The sequence below is a fragment of the Neltuma alba genome, unplaced genomic scaffold (genome assembly GCF_004799145.2).
Source record: "Neltuma alba isolate B1F8T4 unplaced genomic scaffold, ASM479914v2 tig00010307_pilon, whole genome shotgun sequence".
In the NCBI taxonomy this organism is placed as follows: Eukaryota; Viridiplantae; Streptophyta; class Magnoliopsida; order Fabales; family Fabaceae; genus Neltuma; species Neltuma alba.
In genome coordinates, this window is record NW_021635221.1 from 56,813 (window position 1) to 78,799 (window position 21,987).

Below are 21,987 nucleotides of genomic sequence, written 5' to 3' on the forward strand. Positions count from 1 at the left end.
TTATAGAGTACATTTATCTTCTTCTTTCTCTCTTCTTTTCTGGTTGGGGACACTTGAGCACTGCACACAGAACCCACAACAGGACATTGAAATCCCTAATCTCCAACTACTAATACAGATTTAAGCATTACTATAAACAAAAAATCAGGAGTTAGCATAATTTTAGTTTGTATCTTTAAACTTCCAACCCATGACCTTACACACAAAAAAATTTAAAGATGTTCAAGCTTTTTTTTTTTTTTTGTTTTCAATGAAAAGAGACAGCTGAGTAGGTACTAAAGGCCTAGGATTACATTGCAGGGGATGTCAAACCTGTGACCTTCCTTTTAGAAAAGAGTTTTCATATGCCACTAGAACAGAACGCTATTATTTTAAAAATGTTCAAACTTTGTGTTTGATCAACCTGAAGCTGCCGATACCATTTAGGCCACTAGAGATGGTCATTATGTTAAGGCTAAGCTTGACCCATTTGGTAGAAGTTCATGAAGGGTGGTAGTTTTTTCCAAAACAATTAATTAGAAAAAATTTAGGCATTTCTAATTAATTGTCATCCACTTCATGTGAATCTATTTAGCATATTCGAGAGCTTATTGTATTCCAATTCCAATTATGTGGGACCCAATAGACTAGTTTTGTATTTTATTATGCCCTTCTCACACGTTACGTTTATGTCCATTGCCTTAATTTGGATGTTCTCCAAAGACTTTTGACTCTAATGTGTGCCCGTCTTACACATCTTTAATAATGAGTTTGCTTTTTTTGAATTTTCATAGGACCTCTATATGTATTGTGGTGTTCATCTCACGTTTAGCAATCTCTTGTCTATTTTTACCATACAAGACTTTAATATTGACGAAGACCATTAACAATGATATTCTTTTTTTATTCTTCTTTAATTTTTAAAAAAGAAGGGAGAAAAAACTCTACTATCTATTACAATTATTACCGTCATCTATTCTCACAGATTATATGCATACAAAGTTTTAAAAAAAAAAACAATTTGATATGCAGATGAAATCCGTGTGAAGAGAAAAACAGGTTTCCATAGTGTTTATACTCTCTCCCATCCTAATTATAAGAGCTAGTTGACTAATCTGAAGAGATTAAAGAAATAAGTTAAGTTAGTTATTTGTAATAAATATATGTTGTCTTTCCTAAAATATCCTTGCTAATCAAATGTATTGGCTAGAAATGTTATCATTAGAAGGACTACCTTGGAAAAAAATGTATAAATAAAATAGACAAAAGAGATTGGGATCTTATATTTAGGACTAAAATAAAAGTCAAACAAGATTTTATATTAAGGACCGGAGGTAGTATTTTTTATGGTTAAGGATAAAAATATATATGAAAATATACTAAAACTTCACACAACATCGTGAATGTTCTTTGGGTTCAAATTGACTAATTCAAACTTAAAAAGAGCTCAATAATGCCAATGCTATCAAAATTAACAAATGTCTCTTTTTTAACAATGGGACCCATGATTTTTGTAAGTGAAAGAAACAAAATACCTCTAATTACAAAAAAAAATTCAAGGGTTAAAAAAGTTGATGTTTTCGGGCATGAGTTTCCCTTATACATTTTTATGATATTTTTGTATTCTTTTAGTTATAGAGTACATTTATCTTCTTCTTTCTCTCTTCTTTTCTGGTTGGGGACACTTGAGCACTGCACACAGAACCCACAACAGGACATTGAAATCCCTAAGCTCCAACTACTAATACAGATTTAAGCATTACTATAAACAAAAAATCAGGAGTTAGCATAATTTTAGTTTGTATCTTTAAACTTCCAACCCATGACCTTACACACAAAAAAATTTAAAGATGTTCAAGCTTTTTTTTTTTTTTCAATGAAAAGAGACAGCTGAGTAGGTACTAAAGGCCTAGGATTACATTGCAGGGGATGTCAAACCTGTGACCTTCCTTTTAGAAAAGAGTTTTCATATGCCACTAGAACAGAACGCTATTATTTTAAAAATGTTCAAACTTTGTGTTTGATCAACCTGAAGCTGCCGATACCATTTAGGCCACTAGAGATGGTCATTATGTTAAGGCTAAGCTTGACCCATTTGGTAGAAGTTCATGAAGGGTGGTAGTTTTTTCCAAAACAATTAATTAGAAAAAATTTAGGCATTTCTAATTAATTGTCATCCACTTCATGTGAATCTATTTAGCATATTCGAGAGCTTATTGTATTCCAATTCCAATTATGTGGGACCCAATAGACTAGTTTTGTATTTTATTATGCCCTTCTCACACGTTACGTTTATGTCCATTGCCTTAATTTGGATGTTCTCCAAAGACTTTTGACTCTAATGTGTGCCCGTCTTACACATCTTTAATAATGAGTTTGCTTTTTTTGAATTTTCATAGGACCTCTATATGTATTGTGGTGTTCATCTCACGTTTAGCAATCTCTTGTCTATTTTTACCATATAAGACTTTAATATTGACGAAGACCATTAACAATGATATTCTTTTTTTATTCTTCTTTAATTTTTAAAAAAGAAGGGAGCAAAAACTCTACTATCTATTACAATTATTACCGTCATCTATTCTCACAGATTATATGCATACAAAGTTTAAAAAAAAAAACAATTTGATATACAGATGAAATCCGTGTGAAGAGAAAAACAGGTTTCCATAGTGTTTATATTTTTTTGGCTTAAGGGTCAAATATATATATATATATATATATATATTAAAACTCCACCCAACATTGTGATTTTTTTTGGGTTCTAATTGACTAGTTCAAATTTAAAAAAAGCTCAATAATGCCAATGCTATCAAAATTAACAAACGTCCCGTTTTTAGCAATGGGACCAATGAATTTTTTTAGTGAAAGTATCAAAATACCCCTAATTAAACAAAAAAAAGTCAAGGGTCAAAAATACCCATAAACTTCATCAAACACCATATGATTTTTAATAAAAATACCAAAATACCACCAATTTCGAAAGGTTATTGCATTAGAGTGTATTAGAGATTATTAAGTATAATAAATTTTTATATCACCAATCTTTATAATTAAAAAAGATTATTAATCTTTTTCAATAAATTTTTTATTAGCCAATTTTTTTCAATAAAAACCAGCCTATTGTTATAGTTATTCTATTCATTGATGGCTGAAAATATTCTAAGAGCATAAATATTATACATAATAATTAAATATTTTTGTAACTACTAAAAATAGCCTTAAATTTTCTCAAAGAAATTAAACATAAACATAAAAGAAATTTCAGGTTGACTGTTAAATTTGATAACATAGATTAGAAAATAAACATACAGCTCCATGTATCGTTGATATAAGTAACTTATTTTCAAAAGATATCCATAATGTCTACTCAAAAAAAATATTGGGGATATAAATAACTTAACATTGTAGAGCAATACAATTCAAGCTTAAACTTTTTCATATTAGTTATTTTAATTATAAAAATTTTGTTATAATTAATAATCTCTAACACACTCTAATACAATAGCCCTTTGAGATTGGGTGTATTTTGATACTTTTATAAATATTATATGGTGTTTGGTCAACTTTAAGTATAAGTTCATGTAACTCTTAGTTTTTTTCCATTTTAATTGAGGGTATTTTGGTATTTTTATTTTAAAAAATATGGGTCCCACAACCAAAAAAACGAATGTTTGTTAATTTTAATGACGCTGACATTATTAATCTCTTTTTTAAACTTGGATTGGTAGACTTGATCACGAAGAAAGTTCATAGTGTTAAGTAAAGTTTTGATATATTTTCATAAGTGTTTTTAACCTTTAACCTCATTTTTATGATAAAAAAATGTACATATTTTGAGTAAAACAAAAGTGTGATAAATAATATCTAAAAGTCATTTTACAATTTATGAGGTGAATAATTTAAATATGATGATCATAATACTAATAAATGCCCTATCAGTTAGTAGCCAGAGTGAATAATGAAGTGCGCATAACTTTCATTGCAAAAGAGAAATAGAGATCACATAACAATATAAAAGAGTAATAAGTCTTTGAACTCTGTCATTTCAATATTTCTCCATGTAAAGACTCTGAGACTGCACTCATTTTGTGATCATCACTTTGTGGAAGGAAATTAAATAAAAGATAGGCGTCATAGTGGCATTTTTATTAAGCTTTTCCTAACAAAATTAAAATTTGTTCTTAAAACAAAAAAAAATCAAAACATTTTTTTTTATTTTTCTGCCTTTTGTTTTACAAAATTAGGGAAGAGACCCAGAATATTATATTTCTGTTAATTATATCAGGTTAATAAAACAAACTAGTTTTGACCCTTCATTTCATCATTTTACGTAGGGTTTTTGAAATAATGATTCTAACATTTTTTTATTTATTTTTGGTATTCAAAACTTATTCTAAAAGGTAGTTTTAAAAACATAAAAGTTGAGTATAAAATCAAGCAAGCTTTTATTTTTATTTACTTTCCGTTTTTTTATTTTTAATAGTCAAAGTTAGTTAACACATTTCTTTATATGTCACTTAGAAGTCATAATTTTGTTTTTAAGAAAAATAAATTTATGCTTCTATAAAGACTCAGCCTGTGCACTCACTTGGTGATCACGTTGCATGAATCAGTGGCATTCTCCAAAATTATGCTGACTACTCCAACAATAAGCACTATGATGGTAATAGTGATTTTATGACTATGCTCTGCCATTACTTTCTTCAATAATATGGCCACCTCCATGATAGCAGAGGAGAAACATGCTCTGTTTCAAAGCAACTAGCGGTAAGAAAAGGTATATTTCCATCATTTGATTTGTACTTCAAAATATAATCCTAAAAGTTAAAAATAATGGTTTCTTTAATTCGGAGTTCCATCAAACCACTATTCTGTGGTGTTCATCATCTCATGTTTGGCAATTTCATGCCCATTTTCACTATAATAACTCCAAAGACTAAAGACTTTAATATTGACTAAGACCATTAATTAACAACTGAGGCAATCTCACATGATATGATTAGTCCATTCGCCATTAGACCTACACACTCCAACGACTTTGACGCGCAGAAGGGAGATTCAATAATATTACTCTATATATAAAGACTCTGTGGATGCACTCATTTCATGATCGCTTTGTGTAGACAAAAGAACTAAATATGGGTGTGATGAGAGCGGTATTTTTATTATGCTTTGTTGCAATAACTTGCTTCCATATTAATGGTGTAGCATCAGTTGCCATGATAGAAGAGGAGAAACGTGCTTTGTTTCATACCAAATGGTGGAATTTCAGCAACAGTGCCCACAACTTGTCAGACCCTTGTCACTGGGAAGGCATATCTTGCAATGATTTTGGAAGCCTTGTTGACATGAATTATCAACAGATGACTACACAATACCATCATCTAGCATATTTCAATTTCACTGCATTTCCCAATCTAGAACGTCTCATACTTTCTGAAATGGGTTTGATAGATAACATTCCAAGCCAGATAGGATCACTTCATAAACTCATCCTTCTAAACTTATCTTTTAATAGTCTTACTGGTGAGTTGTATCTTCTACTTCTACTCTTACAATCCAAATTCAACTAATTCAAAAATATTGTATTTACCACCCCACAACCTAATACTTCTATTGACAGGGATTATTCCATCACAAATAGAATCTCTTCAAAATCTTACTTACTTAGACTTGTCTTCTAATAGTCTTGCTGTTGAGTCATATATCTTTCATTTCTACTCTTGCAAATTCATTCAATTTTGAAATATTATGTTTATTTCCACACAACTTAATACTTTTATTGATAGAGATCATTCCATCACAGATAGGATCTCTTCATAATTTGATTCATTTATACTTACCTTCTAACAATCTTGCTTATGAGTTATATATCTTTCATAGCTACTCTAACCATGTAAATTCACTAAATTTTGAAATATTGCACTTATCTCCCCACAACCTAATACCTCCATTGACAGGGATTATTCCATCACAAATAGGAGCTCTTCAAATCTCAATTATCTAGACTTGTCTTCTAACAGTCTTACTGGTGAGTTATATATATTCCATTTCTACTCTTACCTTGCAAATTCACAAAATTTGAAATATTGTACTTATCTCCCCACAACCTAATACCTCTATTGACAGGGATTATTCCATCACAAATAGGAGCTCTTCAAAATCTCAATTATCTGGACTTGTCCTCTAACAGTTTTACTGGTGAGTTAGATATCTTCCATTTCTACTCTTACCTTGCAAATTCACTAAATTCTGGAATATTGTATTTATCTTCACACAACCTAATACTTCTATTGACAGGGATTATTCCATCACAAATAGAATCTCTTCAAAATCTTACTTACTTAGACTTGTCTTCTAATAGTCTTGCTGTTGAGTCATATATCTTTCATTTCTACTCTTGCAAATTCATTCAATTTTGAAATATTATGTTTATTTCCACACAACTTAATACTTTTATTGATAGAGATCATTCCATCACAGATAGGATCTCTTCATAATTTGATTCATTTATACTTACCTTCTAACAATCTTGCTTATGAGTTATATATCTTTCATATCTACTCTAACCATGTAAATTCATTAAATTTTGAAATATTGCACTTATCTCCCCACAACCTAATACCTCCATTGACAGGGATTATTCCATCACAAATAGGAGCTCTTCAAAATCTCAATTATCTAGACTTGTCTTCTAACAGTCTTACTGGTGAGTTATATATATTCCATTTCTACTCTTACCTTGCAAATTCACAAAATTTGAAATATTGTACTTATCTCCCCACAACCTAATACCTCTATTGACAGGGATTATTCCATCACAAATAGGAGCTCTTCAAAATCTCAATTATCTGGACTTGTCCTCTAACAGTTTTACTGGTGAGTTATATATCTTCCATTTCTACTCTTACCTTGCAAATTCACTAAATTCTGGAATATTGTATTTATCTTCACACAACCTAATACTTTTATTGACAGGGATCATTCCATCACAGATAGGATCTCTTCATAATCTGATTTTTCTGCACTTGTCTTATAATAGTCTTACTGGTGAGTTATATATCCTCCATTTCTACTCTTGCAAATTCACTCAATTTGGAAAAATTGTATCTATCTCCACACAACCTAATACTTTTATTGACAGGGATCATCCCATCACAAATAGGATCTCTCCATAATCTAATTCATCTATACTTATCTTCTAACTATCTTACTTACAAATTATATATCGTTCATTTCCACTCTTACCTTGTAAATTCATTCAATTTGAAAATATTATATTTACCCGTACACAAACTAATACCTCTATTGATAGGGATTATTCCATGCCAAATAGGAGCCCTTCAAAATCTCAATTTTCTAGACTTGTCTTCTAACAGACTTACTTACATATCTTCCATGATTACTCTTGCAAATTCTCTAAATTTTGGAATATTTTATTTATCTTCCCACAAACTCCACTTATTTGGACTTGTCTTCTAATAATCTTACTAGTGATTTATACATCTTTCATTTTTACTCTTACCTTGGAAATTCAAAAAATTTAGAAATATTTATATTTACCTCTACACAACCTAATACCTCTATTAACAGGGATCATTCCATCACAGATAGGATCTCTTCATAATCTGATTTATCTGGAGCTGTCCCATAACAGTCTTACTGGTGAGTTATATATCCTCCATTTATACTCTTACCCTGCAAATTCACTAAATTTTGGAATATTTTATTTACCTCCACACAACCTAATACTTCTATTGACAGGGATTATTCCATCACAAATAGGAGCTCTTCAAAATCTCACTTATCTGGACTTGTCCTCTAACAGTCTTACTTGTGAGTTATATATCCTCTATTTCTACTCTTACCCTGCAAATTCACTAAATTTTGGAATATTTTATTTACCTCCACACAACCTAATACCTCTATTGACAGGGATTATTCCATCACAAATAGGAGCTCTTCAAAATCTCACTTATCTGGACTTGTCCTCTAACAGTCTTACTTGTGAGTTATACATCCTCCATTTCTACTCTTACCCAGCAAATTCACTAAATTTTGGAATATTTTATTTACCTCCACACAACCTAATACCTCTATTGACAGGGATTATTCCATCACAAATAGGAGCTCTTCAAAATCTCAATTATCTGAACTTGTCTTCTAATGGTCTTACTTGTGAGTTATATATCCTCCATTTCTACTCTTACTCTGCAAATTCACTAAATTGTGGAATATTTTATTTACCTCCACACAACCTAATACCTCTATTGACAGGGATTATTCCATCACAAATAGGAGCTCTTCAAAATCTCACTTATCTGGACTTGTCCTCTAACAGTCTTACTTGTGAGTTATACATCTTCTATTTCTACTATTACCTTGCAAATTCATTAAATTTTGAACTATTTTATTTACCTCTACACAACCTAATACTTCTATCGACAGGGATTATTCCATCACAAATAGGAGCTCTTCAAAATCTCAATTATCTAGACTTGTCTTCTAACAGTCTTACTGGTGAGTTATATATCTTCCATTTATGCTCTTAGCTTGTAAATTCACTAAATTTTAGAATATTTTATTTACCTCCACACAACCTAATACCTCTATTGACAGGGATTATTCCATCACAAATAGGAGCTCTTCAAAATCTCACTTATCTAGACTTGTCCTCTAACAGTCTTACTTGTGAGTTATATATCTTCTATTTCTACTATTACCTTGCAAATTCATTAAATTGAAATATTTTATTTACCTCCACACAACCTAATACCTTTATTGACAGGGATTATTCCATCACAAATAGGAGCTCTTCAAAATCTCAATTATCTGGACTTGTCTCTTAACAGTCTTACTGGTGAGTTATATATCTTCCATTTCTGCTCTTAGCTTGTAAATTCACAAAATTTTGAAATATTGTATTTACCTCTGCACAACCTAATACATCTATTGACAGGGATTATTCCATCCCAAATAGGAACTCTTCAAAATCTAACTTATCTGGACTTGTCTTATAACAGTCTCACTGGTGAGTTAGATATCTTCCATTTCTACTCTTACCTTGCAAATTCAGTAAATTTTGAAATATTGCATTTATCTCCCCACAACCTAATGCCTTTATTGACAGGGATTATTCCATCACAAATAGGAGCTTTTCAAAATCTCACTTATCTGGACTTGTGCTCTAACAGTCTTACTTGTGAGTTATATATCTTCTATTTCTACTATTACCTTGCAAATTCAGTAAATTTTGAAATATTTTATTTACCTCCACACAACCTAATACCTCTATTGACAGGGATTATTCCATCACAAATAGGAGCTCTTCAAAATCTCAATTATCTGGACTTGTCTTCTAACGGTCATACTGGTGAGTTATATATCTTCCATTTCTACTATTACCTTGTAAATTCATTAAATTTTGAAATATTTTATTTACCTCCACACAACCTAATACCTATATTGACAGGGATTATTCCATCACAAATAGGAGCTCTTCAAAATCTCACTTATCTGGACTTATCTTCTAACGGTCTTACTGGTGAGTTATATCTTCCATTTCTACTCTTACCTTGCAAATTCACTAAATTCTGGAATATTGTATTTATCTTCACACAACCTAATACTTTTATTGATAGGGATCATTCCATCACAGATAGGATCTCTTCATAATCTGATTTCTCTAGACTTGTCTTATAATAGTCTTACTGGTGAGTTATATATCCTCCATTTCTACTCTTGCAAATTCACTCAATTTGGAAAAATTGTATCTATCTCCACACAACCTAATACTTTTATTGACAGGGATCATCCCATCACAAATAGGATCTCTCCATAATCTAATTCATCTATACTTATCTTCTAACTATCTTACTTATAAGTTATATATCGTTCATTTCAACTCTTACCTTGTAAATTCATTCAATTTGAAAATATTATATTTACCCGTACACAACCTAATACCTCTATTGATAGGGATTATTCCATGCCAAATAGGAGCCCTTCAAAATCTCAATTTTCTAGACTTGTCTTCTAACAGACTTACTCGTTAGTTACATATCTTTCATGTTTACTCTTGCAAATTCTCTAAATTTTAGAATATTGTATTTATCTTCCCACAATATAATACCTGTATTGAGAGGGATTACTCAATCACAAATATAATATAAAAAATTTTCATGGAATGGTGACAGGTATCATTCCAACTCATATAGGAGGCCTTCAAAATCTCAATCATTTGGACTTGTCTTACAACAACCTTTCAGGTGTTCTACCTTCCAACCTTCCAACTTTATTTAGAATCACTAGATTTGAGTAGAAACAAAAAAATAGTTGGGGTCATTCTTTAAACTTTGGGTTTTATGACAAATCTCCACAGCTTATATTTATACTCAAATTTATTCACTACAGGTGGCATCCCTTCTTCGATTTTCAATTTGAGAGATTTACAAGATTTTGATGTTTCTCAAAATCAATTAAGTGGTGGCATTCCAGAAAAATTAAATATTGACTTTGACGTAGATGTGTCCCAAAATAATCTGAGTGGAAACATACCGGACATTTTGAACTACTTCTATGTTCGTGTTAACTTTAGTCACAACAAATTCAATGGAATATTACCATCTAATATATGCAGTGAACCCCCATCATGTAGCATTGATTTAAGCTACAACAGTATCTCTGGTAGCATACCAAGAGAATTTGGTAGGCTACAGTACATCAACTTGTCATACAATCTTCTTAGCGGCTATGTTCCAACTGAAGTTTATAGCTCTTTTCATGATGACATTTTAAATGGTAATAAAGAATTACTTGGGCCAGAGAAGATACATAAAGGCTCAAAGTCTTTGCTGAAAATCATTATTCCTTTGACAATCTTTCTTGTCATCACATTTGTTGTGGGTTTCATCTTATTTGAATCATTCAAAAAGCACAAGAAATCCGTAAGTCAGGCAAGAGAAGCAAAAAATGGGGATTTGTTTTCCATATGGAATTATGATGGAAGAATTGCATATGAAGACATCATTGAAGCGACAGAGGACTTTGACATCAAATATTGTATTGGAACCGGTGCTTATGGAAGTGTTTATAGGGCACAACTTCCAAGTGGCAAAATCGTAGCATTGAAAAAGCTCCATAAAAGAGAATATGGAAACACATTTTTGGCCAAGAGTTTTCACAATGAAGTGAAGATGTTGAGTGAAATTCGACATCGCAATATTGTAAAGCTTCATGGTTTTTGTTTGCATAATCAATGTATGTTTCTCATCTATGAATACATGGAAAGAGGAAGTCTTTTTTATGTGTTGAATGATGATGATGAAGCTAAAGAGTTGAATTGGAGTAAGAGAGTGAATGCTGTCAAAGGAATAACAAATGCTTTGTTGTATATGCATCATCACTGTGCTCCTCCAATTATCCACCGAGACATAACAAGCAATAATATATTGTTGAACTCACAGATGGAAGCTTTTTTATCAGACTTTGGCACAGCTAGGATCATTGATCCAGATACATCTAATCAAACTCTTTTAGTTGGTACTTATGGTTATGTTGCTCCAGGTGAGCATTTCTAAGTCTCTACTAATACTCCTTCTATGTTGTATTTTATTTCTACAGCATATTACTTGTCTTGGGATAAATACATAACTATTTAATTTTTGGCCCATTGCAGAGCTTGCATACACCTTAGCTGTTACTGAAAAATGCGATGTTTATAGTTTTGGGGTGGTGACATTAGAAACAATAATGGGAAGACATCCTGGAGATTTGATATTATCTTTGTCAAAGACCTGTACAGTAAGCATTTTGCTAAAGGATATTTTGGACTCACGTCTCCCTTTGCCATCACAGAAAGATGCAGGAGATATAACTCTTTTGGTCACAATAGCATTAGCATGCTTGAACCCATCTCCCAAATCTCGACCATCAATGCAACAAGTGTCTCAAAGGCTTTTATCATCCAACCTTCCATTGGCAATTCCTTTCAATAATATCTCAATCCAACATTTAGCAAATGAAGATATGCCAATAATGCAATAAAAAGCTTGGAGATTTGGCTCAGTGTTTGCTTTGTACCTCAGATGAAACCTTTAAAGATTTGCTTCAAAGTCTAGATTTGAAATCTGCCATATGTTTAATTTGTTGCAGTTGATATTTGTCTTATTCTGTTTAAATAATAAGGTATCAAAATTGAATTATAAGAAATGTATACCTAGAAGCAACCTCACTAAACCCACCTCTACCCAGAATGTTTTTGTTACTAAACTTATCTATTGCAACTTAAAACTTTTCAAGTTGACCAAAGTGAGTTTCTAGGCCCTCCTTAAATCGGCTGTCAGTAAAAAGGCAAAATGTTATGTTAGTAAATCAATTATGGCTATCACATAAATCATCAATCATTATATATAGCATCTTTTCCATTATTCAACTTATTACCAAGAACATCAAAGAAATAATCTTTTTGTCTCCTTTTCCATTAATAAACATTTAGAGCAATAATAGCTCCAGTAGCACTATTGCCTAAAACTATTAAGTGGAATAGAGTGATCAGTAGAATTTTGATATGCTCCCGCTCATTAATGACTATGAGCCTACACTTCATCATTATATATATACGCACACATGTATATAACTTAAATTCTACATGTGCATAAAATCATTGAAGTTTAGCAAAACACCCACAGGACTTACAGTGAATTAGAAGTAGCCAAGGTCATAGGAATGACTCCTATCAAGCTGTTGTTTAGAGACGCCAATTTCAGAGAGCATGAAGGATTAGTTTATGAATAATAGCATGCTAAGGTAGAGAGATATGAAAGCAATAGGCAAACATTTTATCATTTAATAAAGTTTAGAACGTGTTACTCCAGTTCTGGTGACACATGACTTGTTCCTAGGAAAATAAATTTACTAAAGCAAGAAAATCCACAACTTGGGATGGCGCTTATTGAAAACAAAAAGCTAAAAAATGAAAACAAAAAGAGACTGAGGGAAAAAAAAAGCTAATTTGGGAGCCAAGTTATTGGCCTTTTGATGGCTCAAATACCCGCCCAGAACTTTTATCAAAATGGCTTGTACTAGGAACTAATTTTATGACCAATATTATGATAATTGTTGCAATAACGGTCGACATTTAAAATTGTTAATTGATGGTTTTTAAGCAAGAAAATAATTCTTAAAATCTGACAGTTAGGAGATAGTTTTTATTTTAGACTTTACACATATCAAAATATTAAATGACAAAAAAATTAGATTAAATATGAACTGTTTAATTTTTAATTTGATCAATTCTGATCTTGAAACTGAACCCTTGTAACATGGGATTTTTTGCATTTACAATACTCCCCAGCTTCTATTTATAAGCTTCAAATTTATGAAGGAATGTGATCTATTTTATAAGCTTCAATTTAGGGATTGTCTTAACATTTAATATTTTCTTAATGTTATTCTTAATTATTTCTCTATTTCATATTTCCCTACGTATTCTCTTTATCCTTTTTCTCATTTATTATAAGGGCATATTTAAAAACAAAATTATATTTTTAAATTATTTTTTATTTTAAAATAATTTTAACTAATTATTTATTATCCGTAAATTAGTTATTTAAAACTCATAAGGAGCAGAGTGAGTAATTCTCTAGTATGTATTTTGGTTTTGCCATCGATTCTCTAACATGTACTCATTTAGCTCTATTTATAAGGTACAGAGAGAATGTTTTTTTAGTCATGTTTATAAGTCACTTTATTAAATTTCTAATATAAATGCACTATTTTGTCATTCTTTTATTATAATGTAGATATTTATTTTTTGGGTTAATATAATGTTTGGTCCTTATAGTTTATGTTCATTTTGGTTTTGATTCCTATACTTCCAAGCAATAGGTTTTGGTCCCTTAAGTTTTATTTTGTTTATAACATTAGTCCCTGTAGTTTAATAAGGACCTAAACAGTGTTAAGTTTGCTAATGTGTCACTAACGCCGTTTATTCTACTGACATGGCATGCTGACTAAGCAAGGTGACTGGATATGTGATTTTAATTATATATATATATATCTACACACACACATATATAAAAAGCCATCATCTTCTTTGCGTAATGGGGCGTTCTCACTGCGCACCATTAATTCATTGTCATCATCTGGCTTTTTTCTTGTACGGTTGTAATAACTTGAGGAGCCAAGTGTCAGCTCAATGGCAAACTCATACATGATCTCTACCTCATCACTTTCTAATTCTACAATGTGCTCCTCCACTATCCTGTTCAAGATCAAATCTGCTTTTAGGCTTTTTATATGCATCTTTATGATGATTAGTAATGTAACATGAACATTCTTGATTACTCAATCTTTAAATGATCAATAATTTGAAGGGCAAAATTTAGAAAGACAAGTACTTGCTCCATGAGCCACTTTTGTTTTTTGTAAAAACAGAGATTAACATAGCCATGAATCTGAAAGTTGCAAGCCTAAAGATCTTTGCAATGACAGAGCAATTGGACTTTGTGGTCCTTGTATTCTTCAATTCTATTTATTTTTTCCCAATAATATTACTCCCATAAATTAATGATGACTTAGATAAGATATCTATGTCCCACGTGATTTTGGCTTTCTAATTGATTGATTTTTTTTCCCAGCTAGGTGACATATATTTCATATAAAATGTTAATAAATTTCAAACAAATTCTGCAGTCTCTTCGCCCCCAACCCACAACAAACGCCTCATATGAACATATAATTTCAAAACAATGGTGATTTCTTCAAAGTATAGACATTCTTCACCCCTTTCCACCTTTCCTCCCCAAGTAACCGATTGTTTTCCACGTCTGCTCTCTTCTCTATTTTGGCTTCCACAACAAGGAAGGAGGGCTGAGGAGTCACGGGGGATCATCATCTTCATCAAGAGGAGGGAGAGAAGGATGGGAAGAGCTAGACAGAGACACCTTGACTAGACTGAATCCTCTTCTTCATTGGAGGTTTGACAACATGAGCCACGGAGGGCACCGTCGAAGGAGTGAGTTTTAATCAAGAGAGGAAGGGAGAACGCCATTAGAGCTAGCAGAGGAAATGCTTAATGCAATTTTGATGATGACGTTGATGCACGGTGAGAAAAAGATGATGGCTTTTTTTTAATAATTAAAATCACATATTAGTCATCTTGCTTAGTCAGCATGCCATGCCAGTAGAATAAACGGTGTTAATGACACATCAGCAAACTTAACACTGTTTAGGTTCTTATTAAACACAAGGACTAATATTATAAATGGAATAAAACTTGAGGGACCAAAACGTATTGCTTGAAAGTATAGGGACCAAAACCAAAATGAACATAAATTATGAGGACCAAACATTATATCAACCCTTATTTTTTTTTCTCCCTAAAAGATGGTTGACTAATAAGTTAATTGAAATAGGCCGCATTTTTGTTATAAAAAGTCTAAGCCCAAAATCAAAATTCTTTACTAAATTCTGGGATCAGGGCTCGAAAACTAGGCCCAATCAAACTATATTAAGTATGGATTATTTATTTGTTCCCATGATCAATTTAAATTTCTTTATGTGAAAGAAACCGTGATTATAATAATTTATTATTGAAAAATCATATTTATATTTATTTTAAAAAATTAATATTAATATTAATAAATTCTTAAACCTAGCTATCCCTAAGTTGACTGTTTGAAAATATATCATGTTATAATTATTCTTTTTTCCAAAAATGTTCTTAGGACTGAGGTTGTATTTAAAATTGAAAAGTTAGTTCCTAAAATATTTTATACAATTATTTCCTTAAATTTTAGTTAAATTTGGTTGTTAAAATATTTTATACATTTATTTAATTGAAATTTTGTCAAAGAGTTAATCTAAAACTTAAGATGGAAATAAATGTAAACAAAAAGTGAACGATATAATATCTTCATAATATTTAATCATTTTATGAGGTTTATTATTAAGAATGATCAAATTACATTGTTAATACATTACAAAGAGTATAGCTTATTAGAAATTTAATTAATATATATAGAGATGGAGTTAAATAAAAGTGAATTTTGCTCCGAAGTCCAAACAAATGACTCTTAATTTATTCATAAAAGGTCTCTTATTTTGGGGTCGGCCATGTGAATGCCGCGCCTAAAGGGGTCAATTTCCGCAAGCAAGTGAAAAATTAAATTATAGGTCAACTTATAATAAAAAATATCAAAATAAATAAAAATCTCATTTCTATGTATTGTAAAACGTTTTTCTTTTTTTTTTAAATAAATATTACTTTCCAGTGTATCATCCCAAGGAACTGAAATCATATCCAAGCAAATCAAGAGCTTGTTATGCTTATGACCGTTGCATTGTTTTACTTTTGTCAACTTAATGAAAATTTCAAACACCACTCAGCAATCAATATATAAATATATATTTATATATCATCACGCCCCCCCCCCCACATCATTAGAAAAATTGAAGGGTAAAATAGCATCATAGTACTTCTTTTATGCTTAATATAAGACTCAGTTGACTAATTTAAAAATATTAAAAAAGATAAATAAATTATTTTATTTATTTTCTTACTTATAAATTTATATATAATATAATGATGCATATAAGTAGTTCATGTAATATATATTCTAATTAATTTATTTATTTAGCTTTCTTCATATTTTTAAATTATTTAACTGAGTCTTATATTAAAAAATAGATTTAGTATTATTTATGATGCAATTTTACCCATACTTGTGCCCAAATGTCTGTTAAGAAAAGGAGAATTAAAATCAAGTCCTACAGAAAAGAAATAATTACTAAAAGGTTTTAATAACAACCTGAGAAACCTGCAAAGACAAGTTTTATAGCGAAAAATGACAACTTCTAAGACTTGTTTTGTATTTTTTTTTTCTTTCATAGAACTTGGTTGTAATTCTCCTGTTAAAAAATCATGACAGATGGGCAATTTTTTGAAAACACTTCCACAGAGGCAAATGACACGGTAGACTGATTTGACTTTTTCTTAAAAAAAATTTGTTAACTAGACGGAACATGGATTATAAGATTTAAAAATATTTATAAACAGTTAAATAAATAAATACATGCGGCTAGAGGTTGGGCGGAGGGTAGGGGTGTGCATAAAGCCCAAATGCCCGCTGAGCCCGCCCGAGTCTGAAGAAAAATTGTCCAGCCCAGCCTGGAAAAAAAAGAGCCCGAAAAGGAATGGGCATCTTTAGGCTGAGCATTTCATGGGCAGAGTTGAACATCAGGCAGGACATGCTGCTCTGTCCATTTGGCCCTACTCGGATTATATATATTATAATTTATAAAATAATATTAATATATTACATTTCTTTAGCTAAAAAAAAAAGTTATCTCCCTCTTCTTTGAAATTTAATTTATTATTATTACATGCTATTAGTTTTCCATTTTAGGGGATCTAATTCTTCTAAAGAAGCAGTAGTATCTTGCTTTTAACTTGTTCTTCGTGAGCTTTATTAGTTATATCTTATTGTGTGTTGCTGTTGTAATGTTGGCTATTTATAAGTCAATCTTCCCCTCTATGCCACTAACAATTTTTTTTGTTAGAGAATGGAGTTCATACATTACATATTTGTATAAATCAATAATTTTGAATATTTATACAAGATAGAAAACAAGATGGGGGTTGGAGCATAGAAAGAAAATTGGGGTTTAATTATCTGAATTACATGTTTTATTTTTTATTTAATTTATATTTAGTTATTTTATATTAATTTTTTATGAACAAGTCATATGATAGAAAAAAGTCTTTTAGTTGTATGGACTGCTAACTGCATTGTATCGCATAATGAGTATTTACATATTAAAAGTGGTTATATTAAATTTTTATAAGATTATAAGATTTTTTATTTTTCTTTTTATAATTATTTTCACCCTCTTTTTATATGGTCTATGTTATTCCTGTCAGCCCATTGTTTCAGTTTTAATATCCTTTTGCAATCCTTTAGATAACATTTAATTTTTGCCACTTGAATGGATAATCCAACTTCTATTACATCGTCATCCGTAGCTCCCAATAGAATATCTCAATGTGCTTCAATCTCTCTTCAATTTTTTCAGATGTTTTTTCTTCTCAACTTTCTGGAAATTGATACAAACCGTTTGAATTGTTTTGTTCTAAATGGATTATGAATATTGTTTATTTGGATATTTGCTCAGATTTGTTTTGAATTATTTCTAGATAATTTCAATGTGTGAAAATATAAAATTATGAAATATAATTTTCAGGTATGGACGAAATTTTTTTACATATGATATCGGTAGGTCATCACCATTTGGGCAGTAAAGCCCGCCCTGTCCATGCCCAGCCTAAATTGGTTAGGGCTTCTATGGGCAGGACAGGACAGCGGGCTGTAAAATGCAGCCCGTTCATATTTCGGGCTGGACCACGGGTAGGGGTCCTGTCCTGCCTCATGTGTACCCCTAGCGGAGGGTGAGAAAACCCGATGGAGAACGCAAGTGGGAGCAATAAATACATACGGCTAGGTGTGGAAAGGATACGTTGAGAGATAAGATTCAATTTCTGGTGGTGTTTGTATTCCTTCTATGCCTATGTGAAATCCAACGGAAGCCCTTATTAGCAAATATTTCTTCGAATTTATTTATAAGTTATTTTTAATATGTTTTATATAAATTAAGAAAAATTTTAAATTTTATTAATTTTTATTTAAAATTTAACAATTTTTTTTATTCTTGTTAAATATACGTTATACTCATATAAATAAAATCAATACAATAATAAATAAAAAATAAAATCATATATCTATATAAAAAAGTGGTCTCGATATTCTATAGATAAGACTAAAAAATATATTTTCTGCTCAACTTATAAACAAAATCAAAAGAGAAGGGTTTACCAAAAAAATTTGTATTAATTAGAATTAAATGCTAGGACATGCCAATCCCAAAGATGATATGTGAATTGGGACAAAGACGACGTGGCATTTGAGGTGTCAATGGAGATGACCGGCGCTCCATTTGTCAGTTGATGGAGATGATGTTGAGATGCGGACGAAGATTTTTAATTATTCTCACATTTTCCCTTTTTTTTTAATGAGAATTAAATGAAGGAAAAAATTAGAAAATAATTAGTACTCCTCCGGTCCTAATTATAAGACCCAATTGACTTATTTGAGGAGATTAAGGAAGTAAGTTAAGTTGGTTATTTATAATAAATAAGTATTGTTATTCCTAAAATATCCTTGCTAATTAAGTATATTGGCTAAAACTATCATTATTAGAAGAATTATCTTTGAAAAAAATGTATAAATATAAGAGAGAAAATGGATTGGGTCTTATAATTAGGACCAAATAAAAAGTCAAATTGGGTCTTATAATAAGGACCGGAGGAGTATTAATTAAATGATATACTACCTCCGGTCCTAAATATAAGACCCATTTAACTAATTTGAGGAGATTAAGGAAGTAAGTTAAGTTAGTTATTTGTAATAAATAAGTATTGTTATTTCTAAATATCATTGCTAATTAAGTGTATTGGTTAGAACTATCATTATTAGAAGGATTATCTTGGAAAAAAATGCATAAATATAAGAGATAAAATGGATTGGGGTCTTATAATTAGGACCAAACTAAAAGTCAAATCGGGTCTTATATTAAGGACCGGAGGTAGTATTTTATAAATGACTTATATTTAGGATAAAAATTTTTTCCCGAAAAGTGACTTATAATAAAAACGGGAGTGTTACCCCACAGCATGCTAAAATAAAACAAATTCGAAGGTTTTTTCCCCTCTTCAATGAATCATTTTATTTCCCAATGATTATTTTTCTTTTACCAACCAATGATAATTGTTCCCCCTTTTTCCCACGAAACAAAGGTATACTCAAATCACGCCACCTCCTATCCTAATTATAAGAGCTAATTAACTAATTTGAGGAGATTAAAAAAATAAGTTAAGTTAGTTATTTAGAATAAATATGTGTTATCTTTCCTAAAACATCCTTACTAATCAAATGTGTTAGCTAAAAATACCATTATTAGATGGACCATCTTAAAAAAAAAAATACATAAGTATAAAGGACAAAGTGAATTGGGATATTATATTTAAGACCAAAATAAAAGTTAAACAAGATCTTATATTAAGGATCATATGTAGTAGTAATTAAGAAATATCCCTCTCAACCTCCGGTCCTTAATATAAGATCTATTTAACTAATTTGATTAAATTAAGGAAATTAAATAAGTTAGTTAATCATAGGAAATATGACATATTTTTCCTAAAACATCATAATCATCTTTCTTAATATCATCCATCTCTCATTTAATTATGATTGAGGGAGTATCCGCATGGGTAATTTAGGAAAAATTGATAAATATCAGAAATGTGTCTTATATTTAGGACCAAAATTAACTGAATAATTAGATCTTATATTAAGGACTTGAGGAGTATAATTGTTTTTCACATGTCGCAGCGTGCCAAGTGCCTGCCGATCATTTCAACTTCACCGACATAGGCATACTGGAAATTTGGTGTTAATTAACGGAGTTTTTTTTTAATACTTTGCATGACTATATATATGAATATATGGACAGTTACTATTTAATATTTTAAGAGGGTGGACACATTAAAAGACTGTTGTATTTGTTTTTTATTTTTTTGGGACCTCCTGTCTTTTTAGTTTTTTCCCAAATATTGTCAACTTTAAAGCTGTCGATTTTTTCATTTACTTGTTTAATCTTTGCATATTAATCGTAATATTTATCACTTATGAAAATGTAAAAATGCTTTCTTCTTTTTTTGGTTTTTTTACCTTTGACAATGCTCTTTTTCCCAAACTTGCCAATGTAATTTCTTAACATCTTTATGTGCATCGTAACTGCCCATTGATAAAAGCCTTCTTACTATGTGTAATTAAGGGATATTTCAGGAGATAAATTATTAACGTGAAAGATTAAATAGATAAAAATCTTATATTTAGAATTAAAGTAAATTCATTGTCTAGTTCTTTTATTTAGGACCGAAAATAGTATTATATTATAGGATCTCTTAGTTATTTTCTAGTGGTCAATTGGAATCACAAAAGCTTGTGTTGACTTGTGTTCTAATTGCTTTAGCTATTCATCTTTAGGATTTGTTTAATTATTTTATTCACGTACACTACATATTTATATTAGCATCAAGGAAGGCCTCATTATTAAATGATGATAAATTTCGTTTTCACAATAAGATGTGGACTTTATGAATTATTTGATTTTCATTTTATATTTCTACGATCTTATGGTAGACTACTTATGTGTATATAGGCTTTGACACGTCATACATAATCATTGAATTGATTAGAGATTATCATGTGATAATTAGCAATTTAATTAAAATTGAAGGTAAAACACGTACCTTTGGATGAATTTGAATTGAGTTAATTGTATTGTAATAAAGTTCAAAGCAGACTATATTTAATACTATACTGTTAGCCAAACAAACGATAAAAGAAAATTTATATTATTTATAGAAAATAATTTTTTATTGTGATTTATATTAATAAGTTTTTATTATATGATTTATATACCAGGCATTACACAAACTTTCCCCCTTATCATAAATTTTATTTTATGTAAAAGTTTGTATTCTTAATTTTGAACATGGAAATTTATGCCCTTAATTTGAAGAATCATTCTTAAATTCGAATTCTCATGTTTGAGTGATCATAAGTTTACACTGAACGATCCTCGTGTGCTCTCATCTACCATTGAAAATTTATTCAAACGGTTCAAATTTAATTTTTTTTAATTTGTAATTTTCAAATAATAAATGTGCTATCTCCTGCGCTTAATTTTTTGTTCGCTTACTTCTTTTTGAATTCAATATCGCCTTATAAATTTTCAAATTATAGTAATGTTACCTTATTATTAAAAAGTGTGGAGTTTGACCATTTGTTTAAGGGTTAACCATGATCTTATCTTCAGATTTAAAATTATACTACTAAACAAATCATGGGCAAAAGTACACTTGAAAAATAAGATTAGGATCAA

At 30.4% G+C, this 21,987-nt stretch overlaps 1 protein-coding gene and 1 long non-coding RNA gene across 3 annotated transcripts in view; both read left to right on the forward strand.

Annotated features, from left to right (window-relative positions):
- Nucleotides 1-21,987, forward strand: part of LOC114755653 (probable leucine-rich repeat receptor-like protein kinase At1g35710) — a 66,831-nt gene that overhangs the window by 13,109 nt on the left and 31,735 nt on the right. The window contains exons 2-10 of the mRNA XM_028944516.1: nucleotides 5,943-6,013; nucleotides 6,112-6,183; nucleotides 6,620-6,691; nucleotides 6,790-6,861; nucleotides 8,431-8,502; nucleotides 8,602-8,673; nucleotides 8,771-8,842; nucleotides 9,284-9,355; nucleotides 9,624-9,695. Coding sequence (XP_028800349.1) covers nucleotides 5,943-6,013; nucleotides 6,112-6,183; nucleotides 6,620-6,691; nucleotides 6,790-6,861; nucleotides 8,431-8,502; nucleotides 8,602-8,673; nucleotides 8,771-8,842; nucleotides 9,284-9,355; nucleotides 9,624-9,695 — 647 coding nt within the window. The remainder of the gene's footprint in view (nucleotides 1-5,942; nucleotides 6,014-6,111; nucleotides 6,184-6,619; nucleotides 6,692-6,789; nucleotides 6,862-8,430; nucleotides 8,503-8,601; nucleotides 8,674-8,770; nucleotides 8,843-9,283; nucleotides 9,356-9,623; nucleotides 9,696-21,987) is intronic.
- On the forward strand, nucleotides 5,976-6,843 carry LOC114755652 (uncharacterized). 2 transcript variants are annotated; one of them, XR_003741338.1, is made up of 3 exons: nucleotides 5,976-6,013; nucleotides 6,112-6,183; nucleotides 6,283-6,304. It is a non-coding gene; the product is annotated as an uncharacterized LOC114755652 (long non-coding RNA). The 2 variants fall into 2 exon arrangements; XR_003741339.1 differs by lacking the exons at nucleotides 6,112-6,183; nucleotides 6,283-6,304 and adding exons at nucleotides 6,620-6,691; nucleotides 6,790-6,843 and having other exon boundaries at nucleotides 5,978-6,013.